Here is a 25,752-nt window from a genome sequence, read left to right as displayed (position 1 = left end):
TTACTGGAAATGTACTTACAGCCTAAGTTAACTTGTAAAGTACTAGAGAGATACAGTTCTATGACATGATATGCATTGTTATTTTGTGTATAAAGTAAAACTAAAGTTGTCTCAAAACAAAAATGCAATTTTGTAGTTAACATTGTTTGACACTAAACCCTCAAATTCATCTTAATGTTATGTTCATTTCAACAAGAATATAGCTGTAATTGTTTAAAATTCATTTATCAAAATATTTTCACTGTTAATATACATAAAAGAATAACTTCCAATTCAATTAAAATATCCACTTTTTCTGATTAATAAGTACATCTTTGAGCTGAAACCAATTCAAAAAAATTCTTTTACCATAACAGCCATTCTTATTGCTTTCGACATATCTCCCCACGGTTTATAGTGGTTAGCTTTAGATCGAAGTTTCTCCATTAATGTTTCCATGGGATTTTCTTTGGCTACATCTTCAGAAATAACAGCACCTATAAATCACACAAATTTTTAAAATTAGTCTGGAGATTCAATTTCAGTATGAAGAATTATATTTTTAAAAAAACCTATTACTACTTTAACGAATTGTGACATTTAGAACTAAAACTCCAGCACTGAAAATAACTAAGCTGAAATCGACCACAGCATATTTTGGAATCAAAAACTTTGGTTTAAAATGTGCAAAAACTACTTAAATCCTAGTATATATAATTTTTAATACCCCAAAAACACACACCTTTTGTAACCAGATGGCATGTGGGAATTGTGTGAAATGCAACATTTAAATGCTTATAGCACAGCCATTTTTCAATATTTCTCTCTTTTTTTTTTTTTTCTCCCATTGATTACTAATACTTTAAAGATTATTAATTACTAAATGATTACTAATTATTAATACTTATTAATTTTAAATTACTAAATGATTACTAATACTTTAAGGAGAGAATATCATTTCTTTGTTATTAGTTTTTTTTTTTTTTTTTTTTTGAAAATACAATTTTGTAATGAAGAATTTTGGTGATTTTTGCATTCCAAACAATACAAATAAACATATATTTCTCATTGAATTTTTTCTAACATTCAATATTGTATTCATAACTAGAGTAGTTATTTTTAATTTTTTTAAATATACAACTCCCAAAACAATTAAAATGTGGTAGCACAAGAAGATTTTTCATAAAAAAGATCAAGGATATTGTTTATATGGAAAACAAGATATCAAGTTCATAACTGCAATAGTTGCTGTTTAAATTTTTTTGTAAAATCATTTGGTTTTATTTTTTAATAAAATTAATCTGGCATGCTTTCAACAGAACACCTTGTGAAGGATGAGCTATTATATAAACAAATGAATAAAAACAGCTATTCTAAGTTGTTTTCAAAGAACCATCCACTCTTCATGAGAACATGAAAGAAGATTAAAGTGTGAATACATAATGGTCACATAGCCTCACACATGTAAACAATAAAGAGATCTGCCTCCAGTGAACTGACATTATGCAATTAACTTGACTGCTTTCATGAATGGCTTTTCACAGCTGATTGCATGATTGGCTTCTGAATAATTGCAGGAGTTATGAAATAATGACATCTTTCAAAAGTGATAAAACTAGTCAGAAACAGTCTTGAATGCATTTTTCTGCACAGTGACAACAGGTAAAGAGATGACATTAGCCCAAATACATATCATAGTTTTATTTGAAGGCACTCAGGTTCTCAACAGACTAGGACTTTATTTTCAAAGGTTTTGAATACCCTCGGAAAGTGGCTCATTCCGGAGGTTAATAAGAATAAGATGCATATGAAAAAACAGCTTTCATTTCTAATTCATCTTAAATTAATTTATTTTCACTTATACTCCTGTGCAGTCAAGTTAAATTGTTTAGAATAAATGCTACACAACAAGAGCCCATAGGTTACAGAATCTCTAAATTTTCACATATTCTATGTTCTGTTTATTTCTTTTGTGGGAATAGGAGAGTTCCAAAAGATTTCTTTCATCCTGATGGGAAACAACTTAATGTGGCATCAATAATCACAGCCATCATGCTATCCACAAACATCTCCAGTGGCAGGAATTTATTGCCATGAAAGGCCACAGGTTTTTATGGTACATAATATTAGAATTAACATAATAGGTACTTAAGATTAGGTTGTCTGTAGACAGAAAACCTAAGTTTATGGAGTGAAAAAAATTTTGCAACCTCCATATGAGGCAAAAAAAAAAAAAAAAAAAAATGAACAGAACAGAATTTACTATACTAGTATGCTATATCCCTACACCAGTAGCAACGCATAAAACAGAAGTAAAATGAATTTTCTGCATATACAGTTGGAACGACATGACAGCTATTACATCCAGAGGAGTTTATATGAAACAAGTTGATCACAAAACCTAGCTCACTGACAGGTAAGACAAAAATAACTGCTTAATATAGGTATTATATTAAAAGGATAATATACATTTATGATCATAGCACTACCATCACACTTTCTAAAATATACTGCAGATCAATTTCAAAGAACCTCTTATTGATATAATATTTAATAACACGTTGGCCCAACTTTCAAGCCTTAATTACAGAATGTATCCTCACCAGCAGACTTCAAACCAATTTTTGATAATGGAAAGGCAGCATTTTGGTCCATTCAACAGTGGTCAATTCAGCTACTGATAATGGGCGTGTAAGGCTGGTCTGAAGTAAGTGTTCCAGTTCATTATGAAGGTGTTCAATAACTTGAACACCTTCATAATAAACTTAAGGTTGTGGCTCTGGGCAGAACAACGAAGTTTTTGCATGCCATGTCTTCAAATCAAGTCAATAAAGACTGTACAGTATGACATGGTGTGCCGTAATGCTGAAACAAAAAAGGGTTATCCCATACTGCTGCAGGAACTCATTACTTTCCACTGGAATGGCAAAGTCACAGTTGGAACGACATACTTGGAGGTTTTCCAAGCATATGCAAGACTCAGATGTGGCCATCAGACTGGAAGATCGTGTAGCATGATTTATCAGTTCATAATACTGCTTGCTAACACCACAGGAACAAATTACGAGTTGTGCATCAGGAAAGTTGAAGCTGTGCACTGTGTCATGATGTTTGGTTTGTGTACCGCAGCTCTTCTGTCAAATCTGATGCTTTGCAGCTTCCATCGTATTGTCCTTATACTATATCAGCTCCTATGGTCTCCCTGAATGACAGTATTCAATGGGAACCTGAAGGGTCCCCACTGAATACTATGTACCACTCTTCTGAATGTCATCTGGTCTGTTTCTGTCAATTTATGATCTACCCACACATTTCCTGGCTGTGGCAGCTCTAAGATCTTTCCATCTGTTGATTATGTCAGCCACCATTGATACAGGGTGTTGCAGATTAGCTGCAATGGACCAAACAGATTGACTGTTAATATGGCATCCAATGATGATCCTTGTTGGAAGATGTTCAGCTCGCCGGGTGGGTAAACTGCCTGCCTGGCAACCCAAAAGTCACAGGTTCAAACCGTGCCTTGGATCAGAGTAGAAAATGCAAAAACTTTGGGAGGTGCATTATGGCCACAGAAGCCGATGTGCCAACAACTAACAAAAAAAAAAAAAAAAAAAAATGTTCAGCTCCACAGATTAGTTCATCTACTATTTCTTAACCTGCTTACTTTTAGTGTGAATGCAGTTGCTTTTATATCTATTCCTGACATACAGACAGTGAACTTATTTTTCCAAAATCTTTAAGGGTGACTGAATACTTTTGGCAATTTATTATGTGTAAAGGGCAGTCCAAAAATGTGTGAATTCTGTAAAAGAGAATATTCTCCATAAAAAAAAATAAATAAATAAAACATGTATAATAATGATACATTCCAAAAGTCTAATTTTTAAAATACTGGGGTTTGACTGCTAACAATTTAACACTTTAGAATACATAAACTAAACTTGTATTGGTAAAATATACTGCATATCTATCTAAACGTAAATAAGTTCTAAACAGGGGACATAACAACTGTCACATCATACCCAGGTTTTAAAAAGAAAAACTCTTGACTTTAATTCTTCCCCTCTCTCTCTCACTTAAGTGATAAAACTCATGCATTTCTTGCTGCCCTTTCACACTTAATTGTGTATGAGAGAGAACAGCAAAGTGAAAATGCATAATTATTTCCCTACCTAAAAACTTTTCTTTTCACTCATATATGTAAATATACATTCACATATATGAGTATAGCACCTGTTGTCTTCCCCATGTCTGTCTGCCTGTCTATCCATCCACATGTAATAACTAAGCTACCAAGGTACAGATTTTCAGGAAATTTTATATTTCACCCTTTCAGAAAGATTTGTTGAGGTATCCCAAATTTCAATAAAATTGGACAAATAGAAATCCGCAAATTTTAACATTTCTTTTTTTCATATATATTACACAGGGCTATCTATATACTGTATACTGCAGCTGAAGAATTGGATATTGTTCGTTGCCATGTGCTGACTGGAGGAAGGAATGGACAATGTGGCAGGTGTTCAGAGAGAAATGTTCTTGGTTAAAGCATATGAAATAAATGCTTTTTTTGATGAGCTCATTATTTTTGTTACCAGTTTACTAAATATATGTCACGTAATATTACTTGCTTATTATATTAATCATAGCAGAAACATGAAATGTCTTATCTTTCAATTGTTATTAAAATCCAAGAGGAAATAGGTAAAGTGCATTACAAAAATTTTGACTGCATATTATGATCTCAGGTACATGTTGCACTTTTTTATTTTATTAAATCACAGAAGATCCATGAATGTGTGTTGTATTTCCATTTTTATTAAATATTCAGGAGGAAACAGAGTATTACAAAACACAATGAATATTATATTGTGTGGTATATGCAGTGATGTGAGAACAGTTACTTTTATATATTATCAGTTAATTAAATGTTAATTAATTAATAATTAATTAATTAATTAATTAATCACATATATTAATCACAAAAAAGGAAAAAATGCAGTTAACTTAAAAAATAAAAGCCAAATTTCCACACTGAACATCTGGACTTATTAAAACTATTTCATTCTTAACCAAAAAGAAATACTGTTTAATCTCTTTCATATTATATGAAAGAGATTAACTTATTTTTTTTGTGTCTCTACCAAAAATTGTGAAAGAAAGATTACATTTAAGAGGGATAGAAAAACATTTAATTATATTTGTAATACAGGCAGTTCCCACTTGACAAGTTCTTTTTTTCAAGTATCAAGAATCAACACAATTGAAAATATGAACATTAATTGCAATAAATAAATGCTAAACGTTCACAAATATGGCATTTCAAACCATGCAGGTAGCTATACAATACAGTACTACTGTGTGTGCGTGCGCGCACTTATTTGTTCAGATGGAGATAATGAGGGAGGTCAAATCTTAAAGAATTCCATATTTTAGATGCAGTCAAAATAATAAAATGAGCCTGAGCTTGGGACAAAATTACAGGGAACATGAAGGGTGTTTGAAATAAACTCTGTCATCAGTTTACTGATGATTTTGAAGGATTTCAAGAAACAGCAGAGATCGTACAAAATGAAACAGAAGCGTTCGTTAATATTGCTAACCAATTGCAGCTTGAAGTTTCTACAACTGACGTCACTGATCTGCTTCAAACATGCAATGGAGAGCTCACAAATGAAGACCTCCTTGAAATGGCAAAATGTGAAGAAGTTGAGGAAGAGGACAATTTAGCAGCTGAAACTCCTGTTCGTTCCTTCACTCTCAAGGGGCTTGATGAAGCTTTTCAACACACAGAAAAGCAATTGAGATTTTCAAGTCACAAGATTCGAATTTTGAGCGCACTCAAATTTTCATGCTATCATAAAATTTCTAAAGAAAAGAGAAGACAAGACAAACAACTTCAAGAGTCATTTGTCTTGGAAACAAAAGACTCTTGAAGAATTTCTGAAGAAGACAACTCCTTTTGCTTCCAATAAAACCAACAATAAATGAAGAAACATCAATGAGTGTGCATTCAGTTGATGGTAATGAAGAAAACATTCTTTAACATTTGCATGACGTAAATAATTTCTTTATTATTATAATTTGCATGATTTTAAAGACTATGTTTTCATTTCTTTGGATAAATAAATCATTATTTAAGCATAAACTATTGTTCTATTGACCTTTATTTAACATTACTATGGTTACATTCTGAACAATTTCATTGTTCAGAATGTAAGCCTTGTTTTTAGCATTGTCTACGGGAAATAAATTCCAACTTCACGAGTTTTCGCTTTACGAGCGCACATTAGGAACAAATTAACTCGTAAAGTCGGGAACTACCTGTACTTATATATGTAGGCACCTCCGTAGCCAGGTGGGAAGGAGCAGCAGTGCGTAGCACACGCTTCTTGATTAGACCAGGGTTTGAGCCCATCACCACCAAATATGGAGGATGCAGAAAGGTCAGGGAATGCACCGCATATCTCGGAGCAATATGGCCCTAGTTGCTAATGCTCCTAAAAACCAAAAAACAAACAAACAAACTTATATATATATTGTTTTAGTAGTAGTAGTGGCAAACGATATAAGAAAGCAAGCTCATACAGCATCAACCAAAAAAAAAAAAAAAAAAAATCTATGCACTTCACCCATCCATATCCTCCAAGAATTTGTCTAGTTCTTCCTTGGATTTATTCAAAGCAGCCACTTCCACAACAGCAGATGGAAGGCAGTTCCAACAATCAACCACCTGCTGACTGAAGGAAAACTTCCGCACATCTATCCTGCAACATTTCTTCTACAACTTAAATTTATGTCCCCTCATGTGTGTAGTCTCGGCAAAATGAAGAATGCCATTTACATTCAGCTTACTCAATCCATTTAAGACCTTAAACACCTAAATTAGATTTCCCCATATGTGCCTAGTCTCCAGACACTGCAATTTGTATAACTGAAGTCTTTCTTGGTAAGAGTACCCTTTTGTTCCCTTCACCAATCTGGTTGTCCTTCTCTGCACTGATTCCAGTAGATCTACATCCTTCCTAAAGTGGGGCTTCCACACCTGTATACAGTACTCAAGACATAATTTCAGCACATAATCTGTATGTGCTGATGTGTCCTAAATATGTCCTTGTACAAAGGGATAATCACCTCCTAATACCTGAATGCAAAGTTTCTGTATACTACTGACAAAACCCCATGAGCTGTCCTGGCAGCCTGTCTGCCAGAGAGAATTTCATATCTGACTGCCCAATTACTCCCAGGTCTTTTGTATTTCACACTACCCTGAGCATAGTACCACAGTTCATAAGTTACTCAGAGATTAACTGCTACCCATATAAAGTACCTTGCATTTGTCAATGTTAAACTTCAACTGCCATTTCTCAACCCATCGACCTAAGTTAGATCTTGTTGCAGTAGCTCACCCAGATTACTGTCATTAACCACTCTGCCAATCTTTGTGTAATCTGCAAACTTCGACTTTTATTTAAGCCTGATATACATTCATCAATATCATTAATAACACTGGTCAAGGTTTTGCTAACATGGGTGAAAGCAAGCATTTTTTGTTAATTTGTATGTGCTGATTACAAATATGACAGTAAAAAGTTTCTATCACATCCCATTTTTTTAGAAAAATGCAAAAACAGTTTTAAAAAAAACATAAAATAGCTTCAAGATCAACCAAAATCATCCAATATTGAACTCTGTACCTTTCCCGGTTGAATTTATTATAACAAAAGAGACATCTGTGTTGTTTAATGGTATACTAATACCTCTTTTTAGTTTTGTGGCTGCTCTGAATTATTTTTGTATAATCCTTATTTTGAAGTAGCATGTTTGGACCATACTATATTTCCGGCAGCTTGTAAACAAGTTGTGAAAGACAACTTGTTTACAATCTGTCTTTAGCCCTTATATGTACATTTCTGGGGTTAGTTTCGATTTGTGAGGTCTAGTGGTAGGTTGTGGTGTTTTAAAGTTCCACTTCAGTTTTGTGAAAACTCATGAAATGGAGGAAAAATGGTGTGTGTGGGTTAATTTGCCAAACAGTTTTTGCTATGTTTGTGGACAATTTACAGTAAAGTTGCAATGTTGATCAATCACAGACAAGGTGATACAAGCTATTATTTTTATTTTGGTTGCCACATGGGTGAACAGGATAAAAAGTGGGCACCATATATGTGCTGTATAACATGCTATGTAAATCTAACTGAATGAATTAAGGGGAAGAATTCTAAAATGCTGTTCTGATGATCTGGGGAGAACCAACAAGACACCTCGAAGATTGTTATTTCTGCCTCACAAATACTAAGGGGTTTTCAAGGGAAAAAAAAAAAAAAAAAATAGTTAAAATAAAATATCCCAACCTTCCATCTGCAATAAGACCAGTGCCACACACACCAGAACTCCCTATTCCTCCACCTAGCTGTGAAAAAATCACCATTCCAGAAGAAGAGCAAGAGTCACTTGAGCCCACACCTGCCCCCTCAATGTCTGCAGACGTTTGTTATAATCCTGAAAAATGATAAAACCCCACACTTAATTGAGCAAAGTGAACTTAATGATTTGGTTAGGGATTTAAATCTTTCAAAGCAACAGGCTGAGCTATTAGGATCTGGGTTGCAACAGCAGAATTTGCTGGCATAAACCACAAAGATTTCTGTGTTTAGAAACCAAAATGAAAAGTTTGGAGGTTATTATCAAATGGAAGGTTCTCTTTGTGACTGTAAACCTATTATAGCATGTTATTGCTATTAAATTACTTAAACTATAAGAAATATTGTTGGAAAATCTGTGGGGATTTAAAAGTAATTGCTTTGTTCCTTGGACTGCAGGGTGGTTTTATTAAGTATTGTCGTCTCCTGGTTTCCTGTGTTTATGGGATACTTGAGCAGTAGAACATCATTATATTATGAAGGAATGGCCAATCAGAGAAGAATACGTTCCCGGGATGCTCAACATCAAATGCACGCCTTTAGTGAAATGGTGCTTCTTCCGCCTTTGCACATTAAGTTGGATCTCGCGAAAAATTTTGTAAACGTTCTGGACAAAAATAGTGAAGGTTTCAAGTACTTAAAAAGCCAGTTTCCAAAAATTAGTGATGCAAAGTTGAAGGAGGGTATTCGTAGGTCCACAAATTAGACTTTTAAAGGGAAAAAAAATCTTTGAAACTAAACACAACACTGAATTAGCTGCGTGTAAATTCTTCAGAGCTGTTGTTAGTGGATTTTTAGGGAATAAAAAAGTAGAGAACTATAAAGGGTTGATAGAACTGTTCCATAACTATCAAAAGTTCAGATGCCAAATGTTGCCGAAGATACATTCGTACCTGGACTTCTTTCCGGACAACTTGGGATCTGTCAGTGACGAGCAGGGGGAATGATTCCACCAAAATATCCACACGATTGGAGCAAAGGTACCAAGGATGATGGGATCCAGCAATGATGGGTGACTATTGCTAGTTTCTAATAAGGGAGGACCATTCTGCTCATAAGAGGAAAAAATAACTGTAAGTAGTATGATTTCCTATTTTTGCCTCCACTTTTGTGCGTCAATTGCTTATTAAATTCAAATAGGTGTTTATAAAGTTTAAATATGTTATTTTTTATCCATTTGGAATGTTTACTGGTCATCATTTCTATTTCAAGAAATTAATTTACAAGAAAAGTAGTCAAGTACATTTAGATAAGTAAAAATTCACAAATTTTTGAAAAAAGGAGCACGATGTGATAACATGAAAATGTGACATGCTATGAACTTTCTACTGTCATTTTCGTTTTCAGCACATGCAATTTAGTCAAAATCAGTTGATTTCGTTCATGTTATCGAAAAAAAGTTTAAAATTGTTGGCTACTGTAATTATTGAAAACAACAATGGACCCAGCACTGAATTCTGGGGGACTCCACTGATAACATTAGTCCATGAACAGAAGTGCCCATTGATAACCACTCTGTCTTCTTCCACTTACCCATTGCTTTATCCATAGCAGTAAATTGCCCTTAATGCCACATGTACGAACCATTAAAAAATACACAGAAATAATTCTTAATAAGATTACAATATTAGAATAGATAAATTATGGCATCTATGAAAGTTATCCCAAAAGTAATGCACAATGCATATGTGCTTCTCACTTCATATGCCTGCACAACTGAAATTTATCAGGATAATAATCTGAAGTTTAACCTCAATGTTAGTCTGCTTCAAATAGAGTTCCTGCACTGAATGTTTATGCAAATGCTTTTAAAATGGATGGTGATACTGCTTCATATCAATTTACAGTTTCAGATCAAAACTGAAACTTTACATGGTTAAATGCTGACACAAATTCATGAATATTGCAGGAAGCGTGTGATGAGTCAACAATAAATTGTAGCAGCATTTCATGCTGAACTCAAAGGTTTCATTAAGGTCAGACCACTTTTGAAGACAAGCGGTGCTCAGACAGATCTGCGGACAACACACTGGCAGTCATTATTACCACCGTTATGGAGGAAAACAGTGCATGACCTCTGAATGCTGACACAAATTCATGAATATTGCAGGAAGCGTGTGATGAGTCAACAATAAATTGTAGCAGCATTTCATGCTGAACTCAAAGGTTTCATTAAGGTCAGACCACTTTTGAAGACAAGCGGTGCTCAGACAGATCTGCGGACAACACACTGGCAGTCATTATTACCACCGTTATGGAGGAAAACAGTGCATGACCTCTGAAGAAATAGTCAGTGAATCTGGAATATTGAAATCACCTGTTCAACTAATTTTAAATGTGGCATTACAAAATTGAACGGTTACCTCCTGGTGGGTCCCACATTTGCTGTCACATGGACAAACACCTTTGATCTTGAACTAAAGTAACAATCAGCTCAGTGGAAGTATCCATCTTTGCCACTAAACAGCAACAAACAAAGATGACCTTACCATTGTTGTCTCCGGACACTCAAGACTTGCTCTGGAAGATACTGCTAACCTAGTACTAACTAACCTTACCAACTGGGCTAAGATTAACAAACTGCACATCAATCCTCACAAGACAAATATGATGATTTTTAAAACTAAACTGGATCTTCGGCGGCCCCCTCAGGTCAAGATAGATGGAATACGGCTCCCCCTGGTGACACAGACCAGGGTCCTTGGGGTCGTTATTGATCACCGGCTATCCTTCTTACCACACTTGCAACATTTATATGCCAAAATCAGAAAATTCTCTGCCTCAATTATCAGAATCTCCCGAAGCGACTGGGGTCTCTCTAAGCGTACCTTACAGTTATACTATAAAGCTGTTTTCTTACCTATCGCCACGTATGCTGCAGGAGCATGGTTTCACAGAGCGACCAATTGCAAAATCAAACAGAAGCTTAACTCAATCCAGAGAAGCATTATTCTTGCTACCCATCGTGCTTGTAGAACTGTGTCAACTGCAGCATTGCAAGTAATATCTGGAAACATCCCCCTGGATCTATTCCTTATCTATAGAGGACTTGCCTACCGTCTGAAGAAAAGAATCCCAACTGAAATACTGGATATTGAACTCAACCTGGACAGTGATACCAAACAGGAAAGAGCTCGTTGCTATAACGAGCTAATCAATTACTGGCAGACAAGATGGGACACGACCACAAAAGGCATTGTTACGAAAAAATTTATACCGGATGTCACATTCGCAACCAGCAAAGCGGTCAACAAGTGGTTCTCAATCAGCATGGAAACATCCTTTCTGGTCACTGGACATGGATCTCTCAACCAGAAACTCCACCAACTAGGTCTGCTAAATACTGACCTCTGTTTCTGTGGGTCTGTCGAGAGTTGGGAACATCTACTATTTGAATGCACTATCTACGAGGACCATAGACAACAACTGCAGGCAGCAATTTTGGGATTTTCTCCTGACCAAGTAGAACTCCTTGTCCATTCCAAAAGGAACTTAGGTGCACTACAGCACTTTGCGGCAGACGTATTCAAGCGTAGGAGGAGGATCATCCTAGAAGCTTCTGCAATTCAATAACTAGTTATTTATTTTTATTATTATTTTTTTACTCTCTCTCTCTTCTTCTCATAATCAGCTAGCACTAGTAGCCCTAGCACTCTCCTGATAGCCTTTTCCTATCCACCCCGTGTGGGATAATTTGGAAAAAAAAAAAAAAAAACCCTCTTTCTTTTCTTTCTTATTTATTTGTTATTTTTTTCCCCTTTAACATCATTCTGCTTGCTGACATCCTGGCTCTATTCCTTTCCTTGACCAGGTTGTGGGATTAAATCTTTTTTTTTTTTTTTTTTTTCGCGTTCTGACCTGGGCTGGGGCTCCCCAGACCAGGAAAGCTCCTCTCTCACACTAATTTTTTTTTTTTTTTTTTTTTATTATTATTATTTATTTATTTATTTATTTGTTTGCGTTGTTGTTCTAGCTATCCATCCTGGACTGGGACTTTCCTGGGCCGGAACAGTCCTTCTCCTCTTTACTCCTTCCCTCTCTTCATCTTATACAAGTTTTTCTTTCTTCCCTGGGAACTCTTCCCCAGGGAGGAGGGCGTGCAGATAGTAGGGGAGGCCTTGCCCTTCTTCTGCTAGGGACGAGTACCTGGAGGAATCGTCCAGGTGCTCACTCCTTCCAGGTAGCCAATAGGCCAAAACACAACATCACGCTACAGAACACACACACATAAGCTCACAAACACAGTTTTTCTTTCCTATCACTTTCTCCCGTGCGGGATGAAAAGCTTTTTTTTTTTTTTTTTTTTTTCTTTTTCCCTCTCTCCCCTTCCTTTTCATCTATCTTCATGCAATCTGGGATATTCCTGTGTGGATTCGGTTTGGAAAAAAAAAAAAAAAAAAAAAAAAATATTTATTTTTATAAGACACACACCGGCCTTACCCTTACAGAGTGTATAAAAACTGAACAGAGCAACGAGGCGGAGATGAACTTCTGTTCTAGGAGCCGCCCATACAAAAACACAAAAATAAAAAAAAAAAAAAAAACAAAGGTGAAACAAAGAGTCATAAAGACCTATGATTATGATGGCATTATTCCCAATGATCATATGTAATTTGGAAAATCAGTAACTGGAGATTATTACACATTTCTTCATTAGAAATTACACTCAAAAATTCCTCATGAGTGGCCACGGATGTTGGAAGTTGGTGTGCTCACACTCCATGACAACGCAAGGCCTCATATAGTCTACACAGCTTGTTTTCAATGATTACAAGTGGGAAGCACTACCTTATTCCCTTAGTCTCCTGACACGAGTCCTTGCAATTACGATCTATTCCCCAAGCTCCATTGCATGGACAAAGGTTTCTGTCTTTAGAAGAACAGAGTGCAATTGAGTGTAATGATAAGCAGTCATAAGGCATGAAGGAGACTATGCTGAAGATGTTAATGTAAAATATGTTATAAAACAATAGATTAATTTTAAATTAACTGCTTTTGAGCATTAATTTTAGGATAACGCTCATATGCCAATTTCATATGGCAATTCTCATCTGGTACAGAAAAGGCTAAACTAGTTATTATAAATAATAAGATAGCTTAATAACTCGGATATATAAAATAGTGAGAAATAACACTAAACTCAACTTGAAATTATTCAATTTTTTTTTAGCTTACTGCCAAGGAAAACTTTATTCAATGTCATGTTGAAATCCCCCTCCTCCAAATTTTGTATACAGTGCAAATACTGTACGGATATGATATTATAACATGCAAAAAAAAAAATAATAAATAATAATATGCAAAAAAGCTGCTGATACAAGCTGTAAGACAAAAAAAATTTTAATAACAGTTCTTGTATTAGCAGCTACTTTTTTTGTATATTATCTTTTCAGTAAAATTTCGGAAAGTATTTTAGTGTCTTACAACATTAGATGCTGTAAGATACTAAAATACTTTCAGCATCTAATCTTTCACATATTATCTTCTCTTTACAGTATCTACCCATGTGCAAAATTTCAATTCAGGTGGGGGTCATTAAACATGCTATTGAAGGTTCCCTAGAGAGTACTACATTATCTGACCACTTTATTAAAAGCATGGAAGTTTAGGATCTTTGCAATCTTTTGCAAAAATATGTAAATTGAAAAGGATGTTGTCGGTGTACATTTAACAGGTGAATGGTACAAAGGCCAGCTATCAAGTGTTAAAAGACTAGTGTCATTCAAGTCTTAATGAATGGAAAAATGCCTAAAAACTTTCAGCAGCAGATGTACCTACTACTGACAATACTCAATGTCTAAAGGGGATTATCTAGTGTAACCATCACCAAGATAATAGATACAATTAACATCTGCATTTAATGTAAGAGTACCACAATGGACCAGTATCCATACCAAATGAAGAATCCTACAAAGAACCTTATTGGGAGCATGGAAATCATTGTGGAAGCTGCCAATTTCTTCCAATTTCAGACACCAACTGGAAAATACAGCTGTGTTGGTTCCAGAAATGCAAAGGATGGATGTAAGAGGAGTGAAGACAAATATGATGATTTATAATTTATACTTTTCAGCACCAAATTCCAAATAAATAAATCTACAAAGAAAGTTACAGGAGTGGGAAGATCATCGTGGTAGCCAGTGATCTCAGACACCAACTGGAAGATACAGCTAACAGCTAGTACCAGAAATGCAACAGATGAATGTAGGAAGTCTAAAGACAAGTCACACAGTCTGATGAATTGTGATTTATACTTTTTTCACACCAGTGAAATAATGCTCGTGTGGAGGAAAACAGAAGTAACTGAAACCATCCTGTTGTATACCAACAGTACAGGCGGCTGGAGGAGATGTAATGGTGTAGGGCATGTTTTGTGCACTGATCCCATTGAAAGCATTGTGAATGCCAGAGCACATCGGAAATTCCAAAGAGTGCAGATCAGGTACACCATGCAATGTTTAACCCTACGAAGAAGGGTATTTCCAAGCCAACAATGCAAACTTCCAACATGCTAAATGTGTGAAAGAATATCTGAAGGACACAAAGATGCTACGAACATCTGTCCTGCCTAGAGCAGTCAAATTGACAGATCTCAATCCCATTTAAATTTGTGGGAGGGACTGGAAGGGTATGCTTGTCAGCACAATCCTCTGCCCACTTCAGACCAGGAGTTCGGGGCAGTCTTCTTATATGAATAGTCCAACATCCTTTGTGTCATATGATCAATATGTTGTTGACTTCATGCATTCGGATGACTATTTCTGTAATTTGTATTTGAATATTTAAAAAAATAAGAAAGTTAAGAGAAACAAAAATATGCAAAATTTCTGTGCTGGGTGAAAAAAAAAAAACAAACGAAAAAATTCACATCAACACTCGAAAAACAAATGAAAAAAGTCACATCAACACTCAAGTGCTGCCTGCAACAAGGCTTACTGACATAGTGACTTACTGATATCCTTTCTGTGCAAACTCTTAACTCTCTGTGGTCATGCCCCAAATAGAATACACACACGCCTGCTAAGCATCTATTAGACAATATTTTTTAATTATAAAAACAATTTGTTTTTAGGTTTTTTGTTGAACTGAAAATGGTCTTTATTAAGTATACTGGTCAACAATGCTTTTTAATGGAGAAAGAAAAAGCTGACTTTTAATATTTTTAGAGTTTATAATACATTCTTAAAACAGAATTTATCCATACTGCTTTCTTCAGGTCATCAATCATACAGCTATATAATGCATATTGCACATTAAACTATTTTATTGAAAATATTGTACATAATTTAAAAAATAATCATGCATCTTTCCTATTTATTCATCAGCTCTACATATAACACCACAACACTGCAGTTCGGTTGTATTTTGGATATTTGTGGTTTGCCAGTAAGTTCAGTAGTGTTTCAAATATCTGTTGTCCATCAGTTCAGTCATGTTTCTATCATCATTTGTGGTGGGTGTTTTCTGTCTGTCAGTTTAGTTATGTTTCCAGTTTTATAAAAAAAGAAATTTATTGTGAAGAAGCAAGAAAAAAAAAAATGAATCCACATAGAAATTTTTTGCTATGTATATGGAAAATATACAAATAATAATCAAGATATGGCTTTTTTATTTTTTAAGTTTGGATGATATGGTGTCAGAAGTCAACTATCATTATGATAACTGTTACTGTTGCCAAAAATGCACAATTGTATACTCAATGTTGTGTCAGCCACCAAACCTAATCCCAATAATGAAAATTTACAAAATATTACTGTTCTTGAAAACTGGCAAGAATTTTGCAAGTTATATGATGATTAGCATTAGTAGTGGCAAATGATGCAAGAAAGTAGGCTTATATGGCAGCAGCCATATAAGAAAAAAAAAAAAAAAAAAACAAACACACCTCCCATTTCACCTATTCATTCCCTCAAATAGTTTACCTAGTTCTTCCTTGAATTTATCTTATACACATAAGATGGATGTCTGTTCCAGCAATCAACCACCTGCTGGCTAAATGCAAACTTCTGCACATCTATTCTACAACCGTCCTTCCTCAATTTGAATTTTTGCCCCCTCATGTGTGTGTAGTCTCAACAAGAGGAAGAATCCCATCAGCATATAGTTTGCTGAAACCATTCAAAGCCCTAAACACCTCAATCAGATCACCTCACATTCAGTGCTTAAGATGTAGCTTGACCAATGCCTTATACAATGAGACAATCACCTTATCCCTGCAAGCAAAGTTTCTGTATGTCATTTACAAAACCCCATGAACTGTTCGGGCAGCCTGTTTGCATTGCTCAGAGAACTTTATCTCTGGCTACACAATTACTCCATGTTTTTTTCATTTTCCACTACCCTGCATGGGGTACTACACAGTTGGTACATTACTGCTACTCATATGCAGTACTTTTCATTTATCAATGTTAAACTTCAATTGCCATTTCTCAGCCCATCTGCCTAACTTTTCTAGATCCTGTTGCAGTAGCATGCTGTCAATATGAACCCTGATAATCTTTATATCATCTGAAAACATGAACATTAAGCCTTCATCAATATCACTGATAAATATAAAAAATGACAATGAGCCCAAAATCAAACCTGGGAGACTCCACTAATAACATTAGTCCATGAAGAGCAATGTCCATTGATTACCACTCTCTGTATTCTCTCACTCTACCATCCCTTTATCCATAGCAGTAACTTGCCCTTAATGAGGCAAGTTACTGCTCCAATTTGTATAGTAGTCTTTTATGTGCAAAACAGTATCAAACAATGACCACATTATAGTATCCAATCAAATTGGTAAAACATGATTTCCTCTTAATAAACCACCACAGTGTCTGAAGTATAATTGTGACACTGTCTAGAGATCCTGAATTACTTCTTTTACCAGTGATTCCATTTTTTTCACTGAAACAGAAGTTAAACTACAGGTCTATAATTACTCATATCATCCTTTGATCCCCCCTTCGTGAATTGGGGATATCTTTGCTCATCTCCAGTTCGTGGGGACCTCCCCTGAATCCAAGGATGATCTCATAATCACTGATAAGGGCTTGCTTATTTCCTTCTTTGCCTCCCTTAAAATATCTGGATAAATCTCATCCACCCCAGGTGACTTTCTTATGTTCAACTTCAACAATTTTTCTTCCACTTCCCTCTCAGTTATTACAAAATCATTTAGCTCCCTGTTAGAGTTTGATAAACTTCCCTAAAGAATTCCTCATGTATGAATGTAAATGCAAAATACTCATACAGTTTGTAAGCAACCTGAGCAGGATCATCAACAGCCAAACCATAAATATCGAGTGGACCAATCTGATTCATCCCCTTCCTTCTAGTGTTTATATAAGTAAAGCAGTCTTTGCAACCTTTGCCAAAGATTTCTCATAATCTGTCTTTGCCTGCCTAACATCCTTTGTGACTTGATTAGAGACTAGTTTATGTCTACCACACGCTTCTGTGTCACCCGATAATTTATACGAATCCCATTAACTTTTCTTCCCTGCCAAGAGTCTGACATCCATTTATGCCTATACCCTGAAGAGTATTTCTGAGTTGGTATGAAAAGCTTAGAAGCTTCTATGATTAAGGTCCCTCTGTATAGAATTCAAAAACTGTCTGGGACCATTGTAGTCACCTTCATGAAAGCTAAAACCCCTCCCTTGATAATAGTTACATCTTTAACTCCTACATTCTACATCACTACACTGTGATGACTACAGCCTAGTGGTTCTTTTATCTGCAGATTTTTAATGCATGAATATTCACTGCTGATAATCAGATCAAGAGTATTACTCCCTCTGGTTGCCTCTTGAATGTGCTGCTGTAGAAAATAATCATTAGCATTAGTAGAGGCATATGATGCAAAAAAAAAGCAAGATTATGCTGCATCAGCCAAAAAAAAACCCCTCCCATTTCATCCCTCCATTCGTTCCAAATGCCTGTCCAGCTCAGCCTTAAATTTATTTAGGCTATTAGCTTCCACAACAAAAGATGGAAGCCTGTTCCACCAATCAACAACCCGCTGACTAAAAGTCAAATATCCGCACATCTATTCTACAACTATCTTTCCTCAGTTTGAATCTGTGCCCCCTCAGGTTCTTAGTCTGAGCAAGACGAATAATCCCATCAGCATTCAGCTTGCTCAACCCATTCAAGGCCTTATACACCTTAATCAGATCACCCCGGCAGGTGCCTACACTCCAGGCACTGCAATTTGCAGAACTAGTCTTTCTTGTAAGAGCACCCCTTTGTTCGACACAATCTTGTTGCCCTTCTTTGCACTCGTTCTAGCAACTCTAGCATCCTTCCTAAAATGAGGCCTCCAGACTTGTACACAGTACTCTAGGTGTGGCCTGACCATTGCCTTCTACAATGGGATAATCACCACCCTGTCCCTGCTAGCAAAAGTCCTATATATCATTGTGGCCGACCGGGCTAGCCGAGTGGGTAAAGTACCTGCCCGGCAACCCAAAGGTCGCGGGTTCGATTCCCGCCTCGGGCTTGGATCAAAGTACTGCAAAAACCTTGGGAGGTGCAATATGGCCACAGAAGCCGATGCGCCAACAACTACCAAATCAAAAAATATATATATATCACTGACAAGACTCCGTGACCTGCCCTGGCAGCCCCTCTCCACTGCTCAGCAAACTTCATATTTGACTGCACAATTACCCCAAGGTCTTTTTCACTTTCCACTTCCCTGAGTGTAGTACCACACAGTAGTAGTAGTGGCATGTGATACAAGAAAGCAAGTGTATGAGCTTATGCAGCATCAGCCAAAAAAAAAAAAAAAAATCACACCATTCCCTCCAAATACCTGTCCAGTTCCTCCTTAAATTTATTCAACCTATCAACTTCCACAACGACAGATAGCACGTTTCTCTTGGGATATTGCTACCCATATGCAGTACTTTGCATTTGTCAATGTTAAACTTAAAGTTGCCACTTTTCAGCCCATTTGCCCAACTTATCTAGATCCAGTTGGAGTAGCATACTGTCTTTAACAACCCTGTCAATCTTTGAATCATCGCAAACTTGGACATTAAACCTGATATACCTTCATCAATATCATTGATAAATATACAAAACAACAATGGGCCCAACACCGAACCCTGAGGAACTCCACTAATAACATTTGTCTACGAAGACAGAGTCCATTGATTACCACTCTCTGTCATCTCTCACTCAACCATCCCTTTATCCATTGTAGCAACTTACGTTAATTCCATACCTCTCCAATTTGTACAGCAGTCTTCCATGTGCAACAGTATCAAAAGCTTTCCAGAAATCCAAGTATATGATATCAAAATTATTTTTGACATTCAGTTCCTTTGTGACTACATCATAGTATCCAATCAAATTGGTCAGACAAGACCTCCCTTTAACAAACCCATGCTCTGTCTTAACTATTACTGCAGTCTTGTCTAGATGATCCTGCAATGCTTCTTTAACCAGTGATTCCATTATTTTCCCCGGAACGCAAGTTAAACTAACAGGTCTATAGTTACTTGTGTTACCTTTTGAACCCCCTTTGTGAATTAGTGATACATTTGCACACTCCAGTTCATGGGGCCCTCCCCGGAGTCCAAGGAAGCTCTCATAATTATGGCTAAGGGTTTGCTTACTTCCTTTGCTGGCTCCTTTAATATAACTTGATAGATCCCATCCACCCCAAGTGCCTTCCTTATGTTTAACTTCAACAATTTCTCCTCCACTTTGCTCTCAATTATTACAAAATCACTTATTTCCCTGTTAGAGTTTGATAAACTTCTGGCACTCCCCTCACTGAATAACTCAAGTGTGAATGTAGATTAAAAATACTCATTCAATTTATCAGCTACCTGAGCATGAATCATCAATAGTCAACCCATCTATGTTAAGTGGTCCAATCTGATTCATCCCTTTCCTTCTAGAGTTTACATAAGTTAAGAACTCTTTGCATCCTTTGCCAAAGATTTCTCGTAACCTGCCTAACCTCCTTTGTGACTTGATTATAGATTAGTTTATACCTGCCATAGGCTTCTGTGTTATCTGATACTTTATATGCATTCCATACATTTTTCTTCTCTGCCACAAGCCTCATTAGTTCATCTGACGTCCATTTAGGCCTAAACCTTGAATAGTATTTCTTAGTTGGAATGAAAAGCCTAGTAGCCTCCAAAATTAAGTCTCTGAAGGCTTCCCATTTAGAATTCAATGTTGGTAACATCATCAGTTGATCCCACTGTACAGAATTTAAAAACTGTCTGAGACCCCTATAGTTACCTTTACGAAAGCAAAAGCCCTTCCCTTTAGCGTTGATGGTAGTTACATCCTTAAGTAATTCCCACATCAGTACATTGTGATCACTGTCACCCAGTGGTTCCTTTATCTGCAAATTCTTAATGCATGAATAATCATTGCTGATAATCAGATCAAGAGTATTACTCCCTCTGGCTGCCTCTCGAACATGCTGCTGTAGAAAACAGTCATCCAATAAATCCACAAAAGTCTTGCTAGTTTGCGAGTGACCAATCCACAAATTCCAATCAATATCTGGAAAGTTAAAATCCCCAATTATAAGATATTCTGATTTACTGGCCCACTCTTTCTCTGCACAAATGCTCATTATACTCATCAGATTCATTAGGCATATAAAACACACCTACTCTCATTTTTCCTTTCCCAGTGCTTATGCCACACCAAACAGACTCAACATTGCATTGTCCACCAACATCAACTGAATGCACTTCCTTAGATTTTGTGTGTTTCTTAACTAACAGCATAACCCTTCCTTCCTTCCTGTCCTGTGTATGCTTTCTGTACACATTGTACTCCCCAAATTCCAACTCTGCACTGCTTATGTCTGTGTGACATCATGTCTCTGATATCCAAACAATATCTGCCTTTGATGTCTTGACTAGCACTTCAAGCTCATCAAATGTATTGTTTGAAATTTCTTGTGTGTGTGTGCATTATGGAAAATTAATGGTGCACGAGCTGCTGGGCTATAGTGCACCTGAAATTTCTTGTGCTGTATGCATTTTTTACTAGTTACCTATTATTCCCTTTATTTCCAACTTTTCATTTGGCAAGGATTTCCATACCCCCTCCACAAAATCAGTAATTTTCAGAAAAATATACTTTATGGTTACAAATTGCTAAATTATAAAATGCCAATAGTACATATATATTATCTGTAATTCTATATTCATAATTATATTTAACAATAAAATAATATTTTCATGAATAATGGTTGTTGGATAAGTGGGATTTGTACAGATCAGCTAATTACAAAAGAGAACTGACCAATTCTTGCATGTTCAGGAGAAACAAACAATTAACTTTCAAGAAATAAACTATTCAAACACTTTCTACACTATGAAAAATAATTTTAATAAATGGGCATCACGTTTCAAACCTTTTATTGGGTTCTTGGTCACATGCATAAAGTTCACACGCATGTGAACAAGAATCTGGTAAAGGGTTTGTAAAGTCGTGCTCATTTTTTAAAATTATTTATTGTGGTGTATAAAGCGCTTGAATAGGTTATTGGTTAAACTTTAGAATATGGGGTGCAATCCCATAAATCTTTGAAATGAGAACTGATTGGAAGGTCTAGCTCCACCCACCAATTGCTCTCATAGGCTGCTAATCACTACGGTTGAAATATGATATATATGCCAATGAGCTGTGGTTTTTGTAATATACTAATATTCAACTAGTAAAAAAAAAAAAGGTTACGTTAGTTTATGCCACTAATTCAAGACGGATTCAAGTGAAAAAGGGTATCTGTAATATGATACTTTCATATTTGGCTAGTGAAACAAGGACAGGTTAGTTTGCATGACTAATTCGGGGCAGATTCAAGAAAAAAACTGTGGCCGTATATGATACCGCACACTAAAGATTACAGATACTGCTTTTCGCTTAAATCCATTATGAATTAGCAGTGTGGCATAAACTAACCTAACCTTTTCTCACTAGCCAAATACACTGGTGTGCAAAACTTAAGGACCAACACTATTTCTAAAGGTTACAACCACAAAATCTTTACTGATAAGAGTAGATTCAGTCTCAGCAGCAATTCTGGGCATCAGCTAATCTGGTGAGAGGCTGGCACATGGTTTTTTTTGGTTGGTTTTTAGGAGCATTAGCAACTAAGGCCATATTGCTCCGGGATATGCGGTGGTCATTCCTTGACCTTTCCGCATCCTCCGTATTTGGTGGTGACGGGCTCAAACCCCGGTCTAATCAAGAAGCGTGTGCTGCGCACTGCTGCTCCTTCCCACCTGGCTACGGAGGCGCCGCTGGCACATGGTATCACCCTGCAAACATCATTGAAAGGGATCGATATAGCAGTCAAGGTGTTCTCATCTGGGGGAGGCATTATCTTGGATGGACGTACACAACTCCAGATACTGGAAGGCGGTACTCTAACCGGTGCACACTACTGTAGTGAGGTAATCCTGCCCTGTGTGCATCTGTTCCGAGGTGCCACTGGCCCCAAGTGCATGTTTATGGATGATAACGGCACAACCCATCGCACTGCAGCTGTTGATATGCTTTTGGAAAGTGAGGACATTGTTCATATGGATTGGCCTGCCCATTCCACCGATCTAAATCCCATCAAACACATATTTGATGCTCTGGGGAGACGCCTAGTGGCGCATCCACACCCACCAGAAAGTGTTCACCAGCTGAAGATGGCACTGACAGAAGAATGGACGATGTTACTGCAAGAACTTATCAACAACATTGTTCTAAGTATGGACAGGTGGTGCAAAGCCTGCATTGACATTAGGGGTGGCCATATCTCCTACTAGGGAATGCCTCTTCCCTTTGTTCTATCTTTGGCAGTGATGCATCTGTATCATGGCAGCCAGTGCTATGTTGCCATTTTTGAATAAAGTCCCTCTGCCGTTTTGTTTCTGTTGTTCTGTTGGTGTTGATTCCTTCATTTCTGTACCTCGCGAGGTTCCTTTAGTATGCTTTTCCCATATCCAGGCCACTCCTATGAGAAGCTACAGGTGAAAGCCTGACTGGTCCTTAAATTTTACACACCAGTGTATTAGTCTATTTAAAAAAAACACAGTTCACTGGCTTGTACATCATATTTCTATCAGCTGTAGTCATCAGAAAAACAGCATTCAGTCTAAGAGAAAATGATAGTGAGTAGCAACCTACGAGAGCAATCAGTGGGGGTAGCTAGACCTGCCAATCAGTTCTCATCGCAAAGATCCATTGGACTGCACCCCGTATTCTGAAGATTAAACAGGTTATTTCTTGATGGATAACACTCATGCAGAAAACATCCCATTCATAAATAAAAACAATTAGCTTCTTGTAACTCTAGTAAATAAAAAAAAAAAAAAAAAAACAGGAAATACAGCATCATCATTTGGAGAATAATAGTGGGGAAATGTACGTATGAGGATATGATTTTATTACTAAATTTAAAAAAAAAAGTTACAGAAAAACAAAACAGTTTGTATCTGTCAGACACCATGTGACTGATGGAATTATTGTAAATCTATGAACATAAGAATATACAACATATAAAACAACATAAGCCTAATATGAGATACCAGAGGCCATCACAAAGGTCAGCTTCTGAAAAGTTGAAAGAAGAAAGGCACTCACTGCAGCTTGTAAGTATTTTTATTCAACTAATTGAGCACTATTGCTATTAACATAAACAAGCTAGAGTTGAATGTATATCTGATACTGGGATATAGTTGGTAGCACAATGCTGTAAGGTCAACAATATCCAAACAGATTAATTATATATTACTGTGTTTTCTGCTGTTTACAGCTTTGTGTCATCAATGGTCTTTCAGGATATGATCCACACTGGATACGTTAACAGCCAAAGTTCAATATATCCTTACACATGGTAGTAAACAACTTTCTTCTTCTACCAACATATATATAAAGGAGATATAGCATGTAAAAGTTGTTTTTTTCTAATTATATATGTTTAGGTTAGTTATTATAACTATCCATTTCCATAACACTAGGTGGAATTGATGTTTGAATAAATTTAAATGTTTAGCCAAATTATTAGAAGGGATGAGCAAATGAAGTTGTAACTTTGTTATTATTATTTTTTTTAATGGCTGGTGCTGCATAAACTTCATTGCTTGCATCAAAGTGGTCATGCACAAAGGTGCATAAGTATGTGCTTTGAGTGATATAATAGATATATAATAATTATATATATATATATTTTTTTTTTTGCCACATAAATATTCGAATAAAAAGATGTGTAACTAATTAATGTTAGCTTTGCAACGCAGTGAATGTTATCTATTAGTCTTCAGCATTTTAAGCTAAATAACCAAGACCTTCGACAGTTAAAAGATATTGAATTTCACTATGATCATTTTATTTAATTGATAAATACTTAAGTTTTCGTATATTTGATAGGCATAATGTACTGTTTGTTTGTGTTACACGATAGTATCATAAAAGTACCATCAGAAGTTTATCCGCTGAACGTAAATTCTACAAGACATGCTTGGCTGTATTTAATTGAATTAATTATATATATAATAAAGGGAATAAAAAGAAAAGCGTGCCCTGGATCACAAATATCAAATAAATAAACAAAATCAGACATTCACGTATAACCTTTCGGTTGTACGTGAATGTCTGACGAGATTCCCATGTTTTTGTACAACCGAAAGTTGACAAGCTTTTGTCAAACGACAGTAATATTCCTGTAAACATGCTCAATGGGTAACAAGGAATAAAAACCATTAGTGCTTATTGTGGAACAGTACATTTTCTATTGGTCCTGCTTGAACAGGTAATACAACAATGTGTATTTATATGTCTTGTATATATGGTTTCGAACGATAATAAACAAACAAAATAAACATACTAGAATTCTGCTCAACCACCACTTTTTCGACCGTAGCCATGTTTGTTTTACTTTTATACAGTCCTTCAGTCACCCTGGTGATCAAAGGTAAAACATTGCAGAATACGAACAACTGTGCGTGAGAATTTTGATTGAATATATAAATTGTAGCTCAGTGGTCAGGAGCGGGAGTGCAGTAGAACACGCTCTTTGAGTTGACCGGGGTTCAAGCTCCTGACTACTGAATACGGTCGATCTGCCAACCCGCACTGGACCAGCGTGGCAGATTATGGTCCATTTCTCTCAGCATGGATTGTTGAGGAGGCTTCCATCCTGCAGTGGGTTGATAATGGCTGCACTTTTTACCACAGAGTAGTAGATATCTTACTACTAGAATTGTAGAGTATTTTTTTTAACGAAAATAAATAAATAATAATAAAAGACCAATGGATGGCCGGAATAATAAATAACACACACAAAAAGTCTCTCACATTCACACAACACATGAGCATGCAT

General features: G+C 36.2%; 1 protein-coding gene across 1 annotated transcript in view; it reads right to left on the bottom strand.

Moving 5' to 3' along the window:
- Positions 1-25,297, bottom strand: part of LOC150090711 (uncharacterized) — a 257,039-nt gene extending 231,742 nt beyond the window's left edge. The window contains exons 1-2 of the mRNA XM_090369985.1: positions 25,258-25,297; positions 349-476 (exon numbers count right to left, since the gene is read on the bottom strand). Of these exons, the coding sequence (XP_090226111.1) occupies positions 349-476; positions 25,258-25,297 (168 nt within the window). The remainder of the gene's footprint in view (positions 1-348; positions 477-25,257) is intronic.
- Between the last annotated feature and the right edge of the window lie 455 nt (positions 25,298-25,752).

The sequence above is a fragment of the Mastigoproctus giganteus genome, chromosome 1, assembly GCF_048544385.1.
Source record: "Mastigoproctus giganteus isolate SK-2022 chromosome 1, ASM4854438v1, whole genome shotgun sequence".
In the NCBI taxonomy this organism is placed as follows: domain Eukaryota; kingdom Metazoa; phylum Arthropoda; class Arachnida; order Uropygi; family Thelyphonidae; genus Mastigoproctus; species Mastigoproctus giganteus.
Note: the sequence above shows the minus strand (reverse complement) of the source record. Positions and strands in the feature narration are given on the sequence as shown.